The sequence below is a fragment of the Xiphophorus maculatus genome, chromosome 20 (assembly GCF_002775205.1).
Source record: "Xiphophorus maculatus strain JP 163 A chromosome 20, X_maculatus-5.0-male, whole genome shotgun sequence".
Classification (NCBI taxonomy): Eukaryota; Metazoa; Chordata; class Actinopteri; order Cyprinodontiformes; family Poeciliidae; genus Xiphophorus; species Xiphophorus maculatus.
The window spans coordinates 23,534,866-23,552,787 of record NC_036462.1 but is presented as its reverse complement, the minus strand read 5'-3'; the positions used below and the strand labels follow the sequence as shown (position 1 = coordinate 23,552,787).

The window sequence follows — 17,922 nt, the reverse complement described above, 5'->3', positions numbered from 1 at the left end:
GGGAGGGGGGGTTCTGGTGCAACCCAGAAGCGTCCAGCTGGAGACAACCAGAAAGCTCCTTCTCTGCTAAAAGAAATCAAACAATCGACTATTCTGAACAAGGACATGACCAAATTCTGTACCAAACGAGATGAATTTATATATATATTTATTTATTTGTTTATTTGCTTATTTATTTACTGCAGCAGCACGAGTCTGACAGACATCAAATTGTTAGATCTCTACAATTTCACGAATTTTGCGCATTTTTTTTCTTTTATTTTCTTTCTTTGTTTCTTTTGCCGTGATTTCTTTTCGAGGAGGACGTTTGTTCATCAGGGGGTAAAGCTGGCCAGATGATGGCAGTATTTTCATAAGCTGCTGGTGTGACATTTGGACTCTCAGTTGTCACGTTTATATTGCATTCGTTATTTTTAGTGTCAGTTGTGGCAGTGTGTGTGCGAGCAAAAATAAAAACCGAGTCCAGATGACGCTATCAATAAATAATAAAAATCCAGGTACAGACAGTTTCTGCTGAGAGCATGAACAGTTTCACCTCACCCTAAGGAGATAATGATCATTTATGCTCTCGGTTACTAAACATTTATTAATTGTACTATTACAGTGAGTGCTCCAATAAAAGTTGGCCTATCAAAAGATTCTGCCACCTGAGCTGTGGATCTCTGCAGCTCCTCCAGCTTTAAGGATTGCTTATCGTCTGCTTCTCTGAATAATGCTCTCCATGTCTGGACAGTGAGCTCAGGTGTCTTGGTAAGTGGCCGTACAATACCGGTTCGACTTTTAGTTGATGTACGGAGCAGTGCTCTGTGAGATGCTCAAACTTTGGAATATTGTTTGATTAACTAACCCTGATTTCTGCACAACTTTCTCTTGGATGATGTAATCTAGTCATGCTCTTTGTTCTGGACCAGTCATACAAATCAGCAACATCTGAAGATGACTGGTTGCACTTGATTTAATTAGAGGTACCAGAGGAAACCGGTTCTGTGTACAAATCCATGACACATGCAGCAGATTTTTTTATGTAAAAATGTTGGCAACTATGTATAATTTTCCTTCCATTTTACAATCATGTGCTAAGCCCTAATCATTAAAAGGATGTATGACAAAAAATTATTGGGCTTTATGTAAGCCCATAAAATATGCTGGAAGTCAAGCAAAGGGCGTTGCAGTTTTTAGGAAAATGAAGCAAATTCTTAGGCAGAAATCACTGTATGATTGCGCACAGATTTGGAGCAGCACACACATAAGCAAACGGTTCATAAGGTCAGATATCAGAAGCATTCAAGTTTCTTTGTTTGTTTTTTTTTACTGTCAAAATCTAACATGTGTGAGGAGGGATTTCATCAAAGTTAGTGACACTGAGAAATATTTTTCCTGAGTGAGAAAACATTTTTCCAACTGATAACCTGAGCTGAGCTTGACTGTATTGTTCTATAAACAGGATATAAGTTTAAAGTATTGACTTTAAATCTGTATCTGACTGGGCTAACCCGACAATATGCCTTTCATATTCATCAAATATTTTTATGTACTTAATTTTGTTTTGCAAAGGACCTGATTCACACATTTGATGTGAATCATTGTTATATAATTAATCTGGCTTGCATCGGATGTTGTCATTTATGCACCTGTGCATATTTTAAAACCAGTCAAATAATAAATGGAGCGATAAAAGGGGAACTGAGGGGAACAGCTCAGCTATTTTAGAAAACACAAAGAGAATGATTCAGCTTGAATGCTATATAGTAATAATCTAGGTTTAAATACCATAATTAGATTTGAGTTACACATTTGTGGGTGGATGTGACATGGATACAGTTATTTAGCACTAGCTCTATTAAAAACAATAGACTGTTTAATAGTAAAACATTTATAGATGATGTTAGCAGTATAAAAGTGGTGCGCAGCCTTGTTTTATAGATATTGTAGTTGTAAAACTATGATCAGTATGAAATATTAATTACACGTATAAATGTGTATGGATAACGTAGGTTTAATGCACTTTACATGTAGGATTAGTTAAATAGTTGTATAATTTAACTACCATTCCTTTTCAAACAGGGATTGATTCAACTTCATTGATATTAATTTTTATTTTATGTATTTGATTTCATTTATATTTTATAGTCTCAGCTATAAACCTTCACTGACATGGTTTGTTGTCACATTGCTATGACAGACTAAATTAATAATTTTTTTAAAATTAATATTTATTTGTTTCCCAAATCATGTTGTGATTCATTCACCCATCCATAGGTTCATTCATTAATGGATGCATTGTTTCACTGTGTTCCCTTCCTTGTGCATTATGAAAAAAATACACACATTATCATGTCGGAGTCCCATATGATTTATTTTGCTGAAATAAACCACTTTAAAAGATTTATATGCCAACACATCGGGTACAAAATGTCCAGGCCAGATGAAACTGGTAGGATTAAAATTTACACACTTACTGAACTATTTTTTAAAGTTGGTTTCAACCTGCCGTTAACGCTAATACAGTATCTGCAGAAGGAACAAGATGAAAGGAGGCCTCCCCAGATTCTTTGAGTTGATAAAGGGCCCAAATCGTCTTTTCTCAGAAGAACCAAACTCAATATAACTACGCAGACAATGGAAGGACAGACGACACATGAGCCTGCAGCAGAGCTGACTTTCTACACGTTGTCTATTCATAAAAAAGCAATTATGGCACACCTACTCCCTTTAGATTTAAAATAGATTCATAAAAACAAGATGATCTGGAAAGCAGGCCTGCAGGTTAATGTAATGCTTCCGTCTATCACCTATCACCCAGTTGTCAACTCAACTGGGTGATAGTTTATGGGCTCCAAAAAACCCTCAATTCACTCCATATAGAACCTTCTGTTGCGACTTCAGAGGCAATAAAAGACATATTTCTCTACAAACATCTTTTGTTTGCCACAGATTCTCACTTGGATTTTGGTCTTCCATATCAGTCTCAAGCTTTTTGTGTCAACTAGCAAGTTTTCTTCCAGACTGGCGTGCTTAGCTCCATCCATCGTCCATCCAGCTCTCACCAGATTCCCCGTCTCTGACGCAGAAAACCATCCATACAACATGAAACTGCCACCACCTCGTTTCCCCGTGTGGATGTTACGTTTAGGATCATGCTCAGTGTAGGTTTTATTTCATAATTTTGGCCACATTTCACCAAAACATTGTATTCCAGTTAATTACTGTATACCTACAAAATGTGCTCTTTATGGCTTTCTGTCAGCAATTACTTTCTTCTTCCAACTCCTCAACAAAGGCTTTTTTTTCCCTCCACAAAGATGCAACTGTGAATTTGGCACCAAATAATCTGTTTGCTTGGCTACCGGAGTTTACAGAAAATATTGAAAAACTACAAGTGTGCCTATGATGTATCAAAATTTTACTGGTGCACGTAAAAAATAAATAAATCAATAATTAAAAACTGGAAAAAAATCTAGAATAGATATACAAATAATAATATATTGCAAAATATATATAACTTAGCATATGAAAAAGTTGCCTATATAGTTTTCCTGTTTTCTGTCAGTTTTTATGATTCTGCTCTATTACCTATGAAGTTTTGGAAGTTTTTATTTTTCCTTCCACTTGATAATTATTTACTGCTTTGCATTGGTCTATAAGATAAATCCCAATAGGAAACACTAAAGCAATGTGGCAAACTGTAAAAAAAAAAAAAAAGCTTAGAGATGCTTTTTACCTCACACCCTAAAAAGTGACTGAGAAATATCACACTCTTATCCAAGCGATGGTATTTATTGTCATAAATCTGCAATTTCTTACAGGTTGTGAACTACAGTAGGAGGCACAGCAGGGGATCCAGTAATGGTTTTAGTTGACGCAGACTTTTACTAAAGCTTTAATATTTAAGAGCAGAGGATGCATTTCTCTTTACGCTGACACAACGACAAAATGATACTCGGAGTTTCATCTGTATCCGAAACAACGCAGGTGTGGCCCGTAGATGGTTTGATCTATCCAGCGGCGGAACCTGGACACAGCAGTGTACACACCTGGAAACTGAGCGTCGCCGCAGCCATTGCCCCATGAAACCATGCCGTACACCCGGCCCCTGCACACCAGCGGCCCGCCCGAGTCTCCCTGCAAAGACAAGACCACACCCTCTATCAGTTACCGAGCCACAATGTCCCGTTGGTGATTACACCTTCAGATTTCACATAAAGCTGAGCCTGTGGGAAAACGTTTCAGCAGGGGCTTGCTAATCCTTTGTCTTGAATGTCTCAGGGATTTAAGGTCACTTTTACTGTATTATCTTCAAGCATACTAATATAATGTTACATAATTTGATGTGTCATTCATTTTGTAGAACAAATTACGTCCAATGAAAAAGTCTCACTGGGAAGATATGAAATATTGCATTTCAGAAATGATAGCTTTTTGTAATCGTATCTAAATTCAAAGCTTGTTTCAAAAACATCTCATAATATTATGGAAAATATTGAAACTTGTGTTTATACATATATTTTTTTCCCTCTTCAAACTGTTTTTCAGTGCCATCAATGCAACATTTGTGATGGAATATTAAAGAAAAAAATACCACTTTGTAGAAGCGTAAGCAGAATTTTTTAGATTTTTATTTGACATATTACAACTGTAAACTTCAAAGTATTTTACTAGGATTTAATAGGATTGATTAACTCAAATTAGAGCGTAACTTTGATAGTGGAAAGAAAATGATCCATGTTTTAACATCAAATTCAACTGGGAATTGCAATCATTCACTTTCCTCTAAAACCTCTAGATGAATTACAACGCAGACAATTGCCTTCGGAAGACCTTTAATTCAAGGATATAATCCTGTGTATTTTTTTTTTCAGAATAAATTCATTTATTCCCTAAAGGTCTCAGAGATTTGTTAGAGAAGATTAGCGAAGAAGCAAAGGAGCAATCAAGAGTCTCATCGCTACAGGTTGTGGACAAATCCAGCCATTATGGAACAATAGCAAGAACAAAGTAAACTTGGAAAGATAAGAAGTCAAATTTACAGTTTATCTTGAGCCATCTAGAGGAAACATGCACAAGAAGATACTCTCATCAGATGGGACCAAACTAAACTGTCTGGCATGAATGATTGAGGGGTGGAAATACTTTCCTTGCCATTTTATTATGCAACTGCTTGAAAAGTCTCCCAGTACAGTGTTAGATGTATCGGTTGTTCGATGTAATTAAGTAGGTTTCTCTTCACAAAGGCAAATGACTATTGGTACATTGCATATTGAATTTCAGGTAATTTTCTTCTCACATTTAAGGCTAAGAAAGGAAACACACATGAATAAGCACAATGAATGCAATGAATGCACAATGAAAATGAATGACATTCACCAGAATTTAAGTGTGCTGTTGTTTTGCAGCCATCCACCAGATTAGCTTTTTTTGTGTGTTTAAAATCACAGTTAAATTTTGACCTTTGAGATTTTCCATTTCATCTACAACTATAGTCTGGCATGTCAGCCTAACAATTCATCATGTAATGACATAACGATCTGTGTCCTCTTACTGGCAAAGGGATGGACTTCCCCAAAACTGTGTTATGGATATATTCCAATGTGAGATGAGAATCAGATCAGCTTGTGCTACCTGATATACATTACTGGGTGATGGAAAATGTATTGTTTGAGAAATAAATTAATGTGTTTTCAAGGACAAGACACTCCTGCGTGTAAAACAGGTTAAACCTTGTACCACCCTACAGTCCCCATGTTAACCTTGCATGCATCCTTTCCTCCGGACGGGTAGCCGGCGCAGATCATGTTTGCCGTGATGTTGCCGTTGAAGGAGTCGCTGCCGTTGCATCTCGCGGCTGAAACAATGGGCACTGTGACCGTCCTGAGCTTAACAGGGACCTGTCCTCCACCCACCCTGACGTGGCCCCATCCAGACACCTGACACAGGTGGCCTTCGACCACGCCTGTCCCCTGTCTGGGGAGAGGCGCCAGCGACACAAACTTGTTCAGGACCATAGGGGCACGCAACTGAAATAAATAAAAAGAGTAAAAGAAAATATTAGATGGTTTCTGGTAGGAAAAGGAACTTATAAAATATTCACACGCAGTTTAGAAAAGATATGAAAAAAGAAAACTAAATCTCTGCAGTACCTTGATGAGCATGATATCGGCGTTGTTGGTGCTGCTGTTGTATGAGGGATGAATGACCAGCTTGTGGGGTTTAGCATACTGCTCAGTACCCTCGAAGATATTTACTTTGTAGTCACCTGCCACTATCATCATCTGATCTGCCCTAAAACATACACATACAAGCATTGCATGGAACATCACTTTTAAACATGATCATTTTCATGCATTTTGTTCCACCTTCAAGATGTGTGTTTGTCCAATGATAGGAGAGCAACACATATTACTCCTTTGGTGTTGACTAATTCCTGCGGCCTAATAGGAGAGTTCAGAACTAAAAGGTTCTACACAAAAAGTTGATTGTCCACAAATTAAGGAGCTGACTCCATGAAATCAGAGCTTATAGCTGTGATGATTATTTTTCAAAGTCAGAAATCTTTATCTGCAGATGATGTATTATAATTGCTTTAGCAGATTAAAATAAGCAAGTGTGGTGAAGAAAAAAAATGTTCATTCGGTTGCATTATAATTCTGCACTGTCGTAGTTGTCCAGTAATTGTACACACATAGATATTCTCATAATAAAAACAAAACCTCGCTTCTTTCCTAAGTATTTACACTTGCTAACATTTTGGATTGACTTTGAGCAGTGTAGTTGTTCAAAACAATATATTCAGGAGAACAGCCTAGTGAATAATTGTATACAGAGTTTATTTCTGTACTTGTTTGAATAAGTAAATGGCATATGGGAAAACGTGTCAGCAGTGTAGAAATTTACCAGCTCAGGGTGTGGAAAAGGATCGACTGCGACTGCAGCTGGATGGATCGTGAACAATGGCTTACTGTGATCTGGCAGGACTGGGGCAGAGCTACAGAGATATGGATGATTTCCAGGAACTAGACAAGATGACACTTCACTGTCACTCTGTGTTTTACACACACACACACACACACACACACACACACACACACACACACACACACGCACACACACACGCACACACACACACGCACACACACACGCACACACACGTGGACACGTACACACACAGGAATGTTGCTGCACCAAGGTCAGCTGACTCAACTGTATCTGTTTGTGTGCAGTTTGACCTCCAACGCACAGGTTTGCTGTGACATTACCTGTTTATACCAGAAAGGGCTTTTTTTTTCTTTGCTTCCATAAATCTGCTCCTGTCGTACTGAGTGAGGCTCTACACAATAAACAGACTAAAATTTACATAATTAAATAATGTGAGCAATTGAATGCAGTGGATTAAATTTAGGGATTTTACAGTAAAGGGGGCTTAATGAAGGATGCACAGTACATTTATTCTATCACATAAAATCCCAACAAAATATGTCGAATGTGAAAAATGCTATTGCTTCTTATACATTAGAAATTATGTTAAAGACTAGTTTTATTTGGAATGCACGATATATTCGCATTAACATCGGTATTGGCAGATGTCAGTCAATTGTTTTTATATAATAAAACTGGGGTGATATTAATACCTGATGTTTATTTCTGTCTTGTTTAACTGAGGCAGAGAAGCAATGTCAGCGGTGTGGACATTTTTCACAGTGTGAAAAGGACTGGAGAGAATATATATTATATGAATCATGTGGTGGTATCCTTCAAGCTCTTAGTTACAGATGATTGCAGCTGTTGAACACTCTTACCCGATGTTACAGTGCGCTGCAGTCAGAACCCAGTACCTGTGAACTAGCGATCCCCCACAAAAGTGTTGGCGGCTTGTTCTCTGAAGAGACACCATGTATTTGATGGAGTTCGGTGCAGCGACGTGGCCGCCGATTATGCGGCTCTGCATAAGCGTTCGGCCTACATGGAGAAACAAATAGGATGCGATATTTACACATGTTTACATTAAGATTTACTGTGAATTCTTCATCATTGCTATCGGATATGAATTTATGAACAACCAAGTCTCTCCTGGTAAACTGGGTTAGCAGTGAAGCATTGGGATAGTTTATCCTCCAAGAAAAAAAAAAAAAAAACAGCAAGCAACCAAAGCTGCATTGTAGGAAAGCTATGACAGCTGGTCAAAGTAAAACAGAACGCCCTCGGTGAGTAGAAAGACTGTATAGTTGCTCGTAATCCCACTTCCTCCGAGTTAATTTACCCATTTAGAAAATTGCTATATTTCTGCCATATGGGGGGCCTGGGTGCAATAGAGGTAATGGAACGCAGCGTCCCTGAGTCACTACTTCACTCTGGATGCAGAAATATTACAGCAGGGACTCTCCTGCCAGCATTATGTAACTGCTGAACCGTGGAGCTCTGACCTCAGGCTGCACAATCAGAGACCGAGGAGAAGTGGGGATCATTTCCTGCAACTCCTCAGCATGAGGGGAAGAAATGCAGACTCTCTCAAAATCCTTCATGTCCATTTCCACTTATGATTGACTGAGATTTTTCTTTGTTCAACGCCATTCCAAAAATAATTAAAGAGTGCTTTTCCTGTGACTCAGCAACTTTCTCAGCTTTTTTTTGTACGTTTTTACTTTTTTCTGACATATTTGCATCTTTAACACTTAAGCTAGTTTCTAGTGACTATAAATAGGATTTTGAACACATTCTGAGCCATTTTAAAATTTGTTAGCATTATTAGGACTGTTTTAGACTTTTGCTGCTCAAAAGTCCCTTTTTTTGCAATGAACCAGTCATGGCTGCAGCGTGTCCACTGAGAGAAAGAGCTGGTCTCTCTGCTGGACAGCTGTGTCACTCACAACAAATATTTCATTAATGAAACAATCTGTATATCATTTGCACTTCTGTAGCATTTATAATCTCATCAAAATTGCACACTACACTTAAAAAAGCTATCGAGGGCCTTGTAGGACTTTGTGTGTTAACCAAGGCCAGTGCACTAGCGACTGTACAGCCAACTTTTCCATAGAAAGATGCATTGAACCTGAACTTTTACCATGAAATAAAGTCTAAAACCAGACTGTTGGTTCACTCATGGGCTTAGTATTTTACTTTGATTTCACACAGCTGTAGTGTTCCAGTTTAGCAGTTCAGCTAAAAAGGGAGACAAAAAGATCAATCGGGCTGCTGGTTCTCGTTTAGATTGCTGGATATCCTGAATGGTCCTTCTTTTTTTTGCTTCAAAAAGGAATTGCATGTGCAGAAAAATAGTTAAGCTCACTGGAGGTGAGCCAGCAAAGTGTGTAATATGAAAAAATATATATTTTTCGTAACCCAATCTCGCAAGTTGATCAGATCTGGTACTGGATCGTCTTGGCAAAGCTTCTTATTGGTTCTGTATTTTTTTTCATTTCTCTTAATATTCAGCTTTGCCTCAGGAGCCAGCTGGTGAAGTGAGGGATGAGTCTGATGCTGATCAGCCAATCATACGCGGATTTGGTTGAAATTATTATTATTATTATTATTATTATTATTATTATTATTGTTGTTGTTGTTGTTGTTATTATTGTTGTTGTTGTTGATGTTGTTGCTGTTATTGTTATTATTATTATTATTATTATTATTATTATTATTATTATTATTATTATTATTATTATTATTATTATTATTATTATTATTATTATTATTATTATTATTAAGGCACATGAAGAGAGATAGAAAACAAACAGACTAACCTGGAAGATAAAACTTACTCTATTCATGCTATTTTACATTTAATTAGTCAGCCATGTAGGCATTTGATTAAATTAATATTCAGAGTTTAACCTAAAAACATTACTTATCATGGATTGTAATGTTTAGAACACATTTCTAAATTATTCAAATAAGAAATTCTACATCGCTTTACATAGTTAACTCTTTACTAAGGAAAAGGTAAGGATTGATTTATGCTGAATTGTGGGTGGATCATAAAATTAAAGCATGTCAAATTGAATTTTGTCTTTGTTGATTCTGCAGTGTTTGGGCTCACCAGGGCCTTACATGGATCTTTGTGTTCAATCAAGTGTCCAAAGGAGCCCTGAATGTAAAAGCAATGTCCAGTTTTTAACCTCCTGAGGCTGGATTGGGGAAAAAGTGGGGCTCCTTCTCCTTCTCAAAGCATCTTTTTTCTTTCTTGCAGTTGTGCATTGCATTGTGCATGCACAAAATATCTGCAGAAAAATGACTCACTATCTGAAAGTTAAGAAGGAAGGCAGCAATCTGTTGGTCCGACATGTTCAAAGTTTGTACTCTGGCTGAACAAGACATCAGCGATTACATTTCAAATTCAATTTACAAATTAGTTAATTTATCACAAAGGAACTTTAAATAAAATATACCAATTTATTTATTCAATTCAATGATTTTTTTTTTTTTGCTATGCAACAATCAAGGAGATACATTAAACAATCAAGGAGATACATTAAAATATTACTTTTTAGGCATTTATCCCAAAAAATATACTCACTGTCGACCGCAGTTAGCGCCAGGAGCAGACAGGCTAAACACATGAGCAGCTTCATCATATAGCAAACAAGGATGTTACTTTAGACGATATGACTGAATCACTGCAGACAAGCAGCCTTTTCTCTGTCGGCCCAGACTGTTCATTCCTCTTCTCTGGTACCAGTGGAAGTGATTCCAATCAAACCATATCCTTCAGTTTCCAATAAAAAAAAAAGTTTTTCATTTCATTGGTTTTCATGAAGCTGCAAAGTCACTCTGGGATGGGCTGAGAGGAGAAAAAGAGAAGAAGGAGCAACAAAGTTCACATTCAGAAAGTCTTTATTATCAGAGCTGTCTGTCCTCTGACCCTTCTGACCTGTTGAAAGACCTGACGTTGTTGCCATAGCAACAAAGATGGCACCGTGCCCGGGTGGATTCATCTATACGATATCAGCACTCTGTGTTTCAACATCCAGGATTATCCTTGCTGAAATAACTGTGGGTGTGGGGGGGGGGGGGGGGGGGGGGGGGGTGCGTGCGTGTGTGTGGGGGTGTCTTTGTGAGTGTGTGTATGTGTTCATGTATTTGGTACAGTCTAAGGACCATTTTTTTAAACAAATGCTACGGTGTGAGGACTGACTGGTCCATATGGGGCCCAAAGGTGCTGTTTTTGGGTTAGGGCTAAGGTTTAGGACAAAGGTGTGAACTGAGTTTAGGTTAGGTTTAGGGTTAGGATCAGGGTTTGGCTATAGAAATTAATGAAAAATGAATAGAAGTAAATGCAAAGTCTCTCAAAAGACGTACTATGTGTATGGGTGTGTATGTATATGTGTGTGTGTATTTCTGTATGCTCCATGTGGTCTTGTTGTGTAATCGTGGGGCTATTCACACAGAGGGATTCTGCACACAAGTGTCTCTTTCTGACTCATTGGCCATTGCTGAATCTGTGTCAGCAATGATAAGAAGTCCTTATCAACCCAGCGGCTACCACAACAATGATGATGATGAAGATGATGATAATGATGATTATGATCAGCCATCTGGCAAGTCAATATCAGCCACAGTGGGAGGGCTGGGAGGGAAGTTTTGGTGTGTTGGGGGAGGGGAGGAGGAGTAAGGGGAGGCGGTCACCTGACCTCCTGTTGTCCCACATGTGGAGCCATCTGACTAACTGATGTTTTACCCAGAGAAAGGGAGAAACGACTTTGTGTGTGTGACCTTCCATGGCCAGGTGTTTCCCAAGTCCGAGCTGCAAATGAACACAGCACCAGACTAACAGCAAGAAAATGGTGAAAGAGACTTTCCAAAATTTCCTTTCTAAGTTTTTATTTTCTTGTGTACATCATTAATTTATTATTTTATGAACAGAATATTTTTAAACTTCATTTATTTTAACTGAGCCCTGAACAGACCACCCTCACTGTGGAACATGGTGGTGGTAGCATCATACTGTGTGAGGATGCTTTTCTTTAGCAGGAGATGGCAAGATGGTTAGAGTTTATATTTACATTGAATCGTTCAGACAGAATCATATTTATGTTCCAAAACAGCCCAAGAAAATCCAATTATGGTTCTGTAGTTGTCTTGTTAATGGACTTTCTAAACTGTGGACCTCTGCAGCTTCTCCAGAGATATCATGGCTATTTCTCTGATTATTACTCTTCCTGCCATTTCTGTCAGTTCAGGTGGAAATGCACAACACCTTTATGCCTTTATTCATAAAAGATTTTATAAACCGTGTATCACCTCCTTTCAACTAAGCACTAGTTTGTGTCGTTCTGTGGGAAAGGGTTGATTGTCTTGCCTTTTCTATTTTTCAACTTCAACATTCATTTCCCAAAACATTCCCTGTCTCACAAACACACCAGACACAAAGGCACACTCTGTTTTGTCACAGCGACGTTTCACCCAAGGGAAAGCTGAGCATGCTATCACCTTCCAACCTCACAGGTGGAATGACACCTTGGGGAGTGCTGATTGTATGTAGGCTGGGAGTTGCAAACACCCATATGGCTGCAAAGTCTGTAAGGAGATAAATGAGGGGAGTCTGGGGCGAATTTGGCTGTGAGGGAAAATGAAATAAGAACAGAGTTACATTTGAGTGCGATTCAGCTGAAGCACGGTTAGCAACACCTTCACACATGGTCATTATTTTTGATCACGAGTCAATATGAGATGTACAAAGAGGGTTAAGAAGATTTACTCTCTGAGCAGCTTTACAGGAATACCGGAGAAAAAAAAGAGAAAAAACCTTTCCTTGTTCAAAGAAAGAATGACTGCAATCATCTCCTGCCACATCTCAGGTGGACAGAACATTAGAGGGCTCTTTATAACATATAAAAACAACATGTCGAACAAGTATAGGTTGTCATTTCACTGGCTTGTTGGGTTTCATGTCTGCAAAGATTCACTTTATCTGCAATGCTGAACAATAAGTTGATGCTGTGAGAACAAAGGCCCCCCAAAGAAAAAGGTGTAATAAAAGAAGGATAAAGTGTTTTTTTTCTTCTAGTACTGGGTCAGATACTCTCCTTTCTGAATGTGACAGAGATGTTAATAATGGTGAGGGATAATGAGAGGGACAGGCTTATTTAGAGTATAAAAGAGTCCTGAGACTTCTCAGTCTTCTCTTGATGTGTGGGAATGTTTTAGTGTATCTTGAAGCTGGTAATTTGGAGGATTTTGACCCAACTGTTGATAAGGTGAGAAAGCTTATATGTTGTTACCACAAAGCAGTGAGAGTGTTATTCACATCTCAGCCAGACTTAGATTTAAAAGGATTTTCATCCTCTGTCCAAGAAGTTGTTTTTCGATTGCAAATGAGAAAGGAATCTCTAATAAAACAATGTAAAACAAGTATCAGTTTGTCTTTTTACATGCCACTTGACATTTAAAGCAGCAAAGACTTTTTTGTATACACCTCCAAATGATCGAGCGAAAAATGTTTATTGGCAATACAGCAATTAAACCCTTTTAGTTTTCTGCTGGTGTTTTGATTACTTCTCTTTGGTAACAATCTCCAAGTGTTTGAGGATGGAAGGCCTCATTGCTATCACCCTAATCTTTATCTCAGTCTACATAATCTTCCTGGGGGACCCCAGAAGATTAATGTTGCATCCAGTCAAAAGAAAAATGTTGATCATACTAAAAGATTGCTGCAAACCTAAATCTGCCAGGGTGATGAATGATTTTGAGTTCTTTTCTTCACGGTTACGTTACGTTACGTTACGTTATGCTGTCATTTTATATTGCATAGAGTTACATTATGCTGTTTTACATAATGTTGGATTATTTACATCACATTTTATTACTTTATGCTATGTTGCATTTTCTTATGTTGTTAAAGAAGCTGTCATGTTATATATGTTGTGATATGTTGTATTGCATTATGTCATGTTATAATCTGTTATATTTTGTTCTGATCACAACTCCAAACTTCTGTGCAAGAGTTGATCCTGAAGTCTTATACATTTCATGTATTTGATAGTTATGATTTATTGCTGCTCTGTGAAAATGATCTTACTTCTGAGATTCATTTTACTACTTGTCTTTCTGTCATTCACTTAGCAATTCAAAATGGAATGAATTAATATTACTTGTTTATTTTGTGTGTATGAAGAGCACACCGCTTGTGCCCTTTCCATCAGCTTTCAGTGAGGATTTTTGTCTTAACTTGATTTTTATTGTCTGTATTTTTTTTTTTTTTTTGTAGCAGCTGATATGATGCAACTTTCTCCCTACTGTCTCCTCTTACTGCTCCCCCTGATTGTTGTTAACCTGGCAGGTGAGAGATAATATGCATTATTGTTTTGCCAGAATATTCACGTGGATCTGCTTGCAAATGCAACCTTTGGTAGAGGAGAAAGAATGTTTTGTTTCTCTTTGTCTCTTTTAGTTGAGAATGGTAACAGAATTGTTGGTGGCACAGTGGTAGAGCCTCACTCTATCAAATATCAAGCCTCTCTCCTGTACAGAGATTCCCTCTTCTGTGGAGGCACCTTGGTTCACCCGCAGTGGGTGGTGTCTGCTGCCCACTGCTGGAGGCCGTAAGTTACTGCAGCTGTCCACCTTCACCAGTCACACCAATACACATTAATATGTATCAGAAGTTAGTCTACATACATAAAATGTATTATCATAATCAGTCTTTTATGGCAGAAAGAAATAACATCAAATAACTCTAACCTCATCAGGTGTCTTTAAATAAACCCTATGAAGTGAATTGTGTGCTTTTCTAATAACCTCTGCAGGAATCAGCTGATGAAAGTGGTCCTTGGGGAGCACAACATCAAAGAAAAGGAAGGATACGAGCAAATATTTGACGTCTTGTTAATCATAAAACATTACCAGTTCAATTACTGGAACCTTGACAACGACATCATGCTTCTTAAGGTGAAACATCCACTGTGACAAATGTTTTGATTTAGAAAATGCTGAGTCACTCAGAATTGGGAGCCACCGTATAGACTGAAATTTCAGACCATGATTTCCCATAGATGTGAAAGGGAGAAGATGAAAACTTTAGCATGTCAGCTGACCGTATACACACATTTCAAATCCAATTGGTGTCCAAAAGTAGTATTTAAATGGAATATGCAGCTATGTGTAAATATATAACATTATATTTCAATATGTCCTTTATTAATATATATTTTTAATGTGAAGTGTAATTAATGTATATAAATATTTTTTAGCAATTATTTTCTGTGCAATTATTGTTATTATTTTTATGAGGATTTTTGGAAGGTAAAAAAGTGCAATAATAATAATATTATTATTATAATTATAATAATTATATTATAGTAATTATAATAATTATTATAATTGTAATTATAATTAATAATTGTAAGAAATGTTGTCTTTCTACAGACTACATTTGCAGTCTTTCTACAGATGAATATTTTTAAAATGTATGCACATTATGATTTGGATTGCAACACCAAGTGCAATAATAAAAAATAAAAAAAAGGCAAAAATATGCAAGACGAATAAGAAATTAGCAGACAAATAAGAAAAAAATGGCATCAACACTGTAGTTTCATTGTCGCCTTTTTCATTTTTTAATTTCACTTGGACATTTTACAAAGCAGAATTATATGATGCCTGTGAGGATTTGTTGCTGAAAAGTATTTCATATGCATTACTAACATTTTGAGATGACTAACTGACTGGTTTGTTCTTCTGTGGTCAGCTGGACCGCCCTGCTGTCATCAACGAAGTGGTCAGTCCAGTTGTTTTGCCCCGCAATGGCACTTTGCAAAACTTTGCTCGGTGCACAGTTAGCGGTTGGGGAGTCACCTCTGTCTATGGCCAGAGCCTGTCCCCTGAGCTGATGTCTGTAGATGTGGATTACTTCGCAGACTGTTGGTACTACTACTACTTCAGGATCACAAGCAACATGATCTGTGCTGGGTCCACTGAAGGAGGAAGAGATTCCTGTCAGGTGAGCCAATAAATCACTAAACCAAGGTTGCAACAGCAGAGGAGTTGTTGTGTTTCCTCTCAGTGTTTAACAATCCCAAGGAAAGAAGCAAAACGTCAGAAATAAGTTTAGTTGATAAAACGGTTAGCACAAATAACCATTTTATTTAGAGCAGTGAAGTAAGCTTTAAACATACTTAAGTTCTTTTCAAAACTGTTCCAATATTAACTTTTAATTACATTTCAAGGTGTTTCACAAATCCAAATATTTTATGAGTCAGATCTAGTTTGGATTGTTTAACTAGTTTATCTGGAAAAAACATTTTCTAAACGGGGTGGGGGGGGGGAACAAGAGTTGGGGATGGTTGTGTCACACACGAAAGTTAGATTTTTAATCAAAACCTTTAATCTCATCACTTTAGACTGCTGGGATTTAGCTCATAAAAAATATCCCCTTCATTTGCCCTTGCCAGGGAGATTCAGGAGGACCGCTGGTCTGCAACGGTAGACTGGAAGGCATTGTGTCATGGGGCATCGGCTGTGCTTATGCTTTTTACCCCGGCGTCTACACTAATGTGAGAAACTACATCTCATGGATCGACTGGGTCATCCAGAACAGCTAACCATCCACCAGGCCAAAGAAGACACTCCTCGGATGAATCTTCAAATGGATGCTGAAGATCAAAAGGCTTTTCTGTCTTTTTGATAGTTTATCTTAATAAACGTGAATGAATCTGCTCAGAATCTTCTCAATGAATCTGCCCAAACTTACAGTGTTACTTTTTACACTCTTTTTTAATCAATGACTGGAACTCAGATTATTCACATTATAACAGATCAACCCAGAGAGACACAGTTTGTTTGTTTTAAAAAAAAAGAAAAAAGATTCACTTTCATTGTTTTTTTTAGACCCTATTTCAAATAAGGTTTCAACTTCATGTCTGGGATTTTTTACCCCTCTCAAACAATTCTTCTATCAAGGAAAGAAAAAAAGCTAAAAAAAAAAAAAAAAAAGCTAAAATAAAGATACATATTTTCTCAAACTGACTTGTCCTTTTTGTTGTTTTGCTCACCTTGAGCTAAACATGAACACGTGTGTCTTTCAAAATATTGACATCCTCTTTTACAGTTTGTAATGCAAAATGTAAAATGGGATATATATTTTTAATCTCAATCTTAATGTAAATATTTCTATAAATAATTTTCTCTACTATTGTCATTGCAGCAGGCATAATTTTAACAAAGATTTTGAGTATTTTTGGAAAGTAAAAAAAATCTCAACAACAAGAATAATAATAGTCATATAAAATGTGACACTTGAATTCTTTCTACAGATGAATGCATACTTAAGAAAAATCTGCAAGCTATAAATTATGCTAAGTGTAATAACGGCAAAAAGGGAATATGCAAAATCTCAGGACGAATCAAAAAATGGCAACAACAGAATGGTTGCCTTGCTACCTTTTTAATTTTTCAATAAGGTATATCACAGGAATTATTTTTAAGGAAATGTGAATTTTTTTGCTGAGAAGCATCTTAAATGCTCTGCTAACAACAAGTAATATATCTAAGTGAAGGGTTTGTTCTTCTGTGGTCAGCTGGACCGCCCTGCTGTCATCAACGAAGTGGTCAGTCCAGTTATTTTGCCCCATACGGGCACTTTGCAAAACTTTGTTCGGTGCACAGTTAGCGGTTGGGGAGTCACCTCTGTCTATGGCCAGAGCCTGTCCCCTGAGCTGATGTCTGTAGATGTGGATTACTTTACAGAGTGTTGGTACTACTACTACTTCAGGATCACAAGCAACATGATCTGTGCTGGGTCCACTGAAGAAGGAAGAGATTCCTGTCAGATGAGCCAATAAATCACTAAACTAAGGTTGTAACAGCAGAGGAGTTGTTGTGTTTCCTCTCAGTGTTTAACAATTCCAAGGAAATAAACAAAACGTCAGAAATAGTTTAGTTTAGTTTAGTTTAGTTTAGTTTAGTTTAGTTTAGTTGATAACATGTTTAGAA

General features: G+C 37.4%; 2 protein-coding genes across 4 annotated transcripts; one reads left to right on the top strand and one right to left on the bottom strand.

Annotated features, from left to right (window-relative positions):
* Positions 1-3,761: 3,761 nt before the first annotated feature.
* Positions 3,762-10,646, bottom strand: LOC102217586 (trypsin-like). Of its 2 annotated transcripts, none has more exons than XM_005798013.3 (5): positions 10,511-10,646; positions 7,794-7,953; positions 6,138-6,279; positions 5,748-6,014; positions 3,762-4,122 (listed from the first exon to the last, which is right to left on the bottom strand). In XM_005798013.3, exons 1-5 carry the CDS (start codon positions 10,566-10,568, stop codon positions 3,949-3,951), a joined length of 801 nt encoding a protein of 266 aa, XP_005798070.2. In that variant the 5' UTR covers positions 10,569-10,646; the 3' UTR covers positions 3,762-3,948. The 2 variants fall into 2 exon arrangements, with proteins under 2 accessions (XP_005798070.2, XP_023180480.1); XM_023324712.1 differs by having other exon boundaries at positions 7,830-7,953.
* Positions 10,647-13,095: 2,449 nt separating this feature from the next.
* On the top strand, positions 13,096-16,647 carry LOC102229995 (trypsin-like). 2 transcript variants are annotated; one of them, XM_023325213.1, is made up of 6 exons: positions 13,096-13,190; positions 14,201-14,272; positions 14,384-14,534; positions 14,739-14,880; positions 15,680-15,931; positions 16,383-16,647. In XM_023325213.1, the coding sequence occupies exons 2-6, from the start codon at positions 14,209-14,211 to the stop codon at positions 16,530-16,532; spliced, it is 759 nt and encodes a 252-aa protein (XP_023180981.1). In that variant the 5' UTR covers positions 13,096-13,190; positions 14,201-14,208; the 3' UTR covers positions 16,533-16,647. The 2 variants fall into 2 exon arrangements, with proteins under 2 accessions (XP_023180981.1, XP_014323870.1); XM_014468384.2 differs by having other exon boundaries at positions 13,114-13,190; positions 14,204-14,272.
* Positions 16,648-17,922: the final 1,275 nt, after the last annotated feature.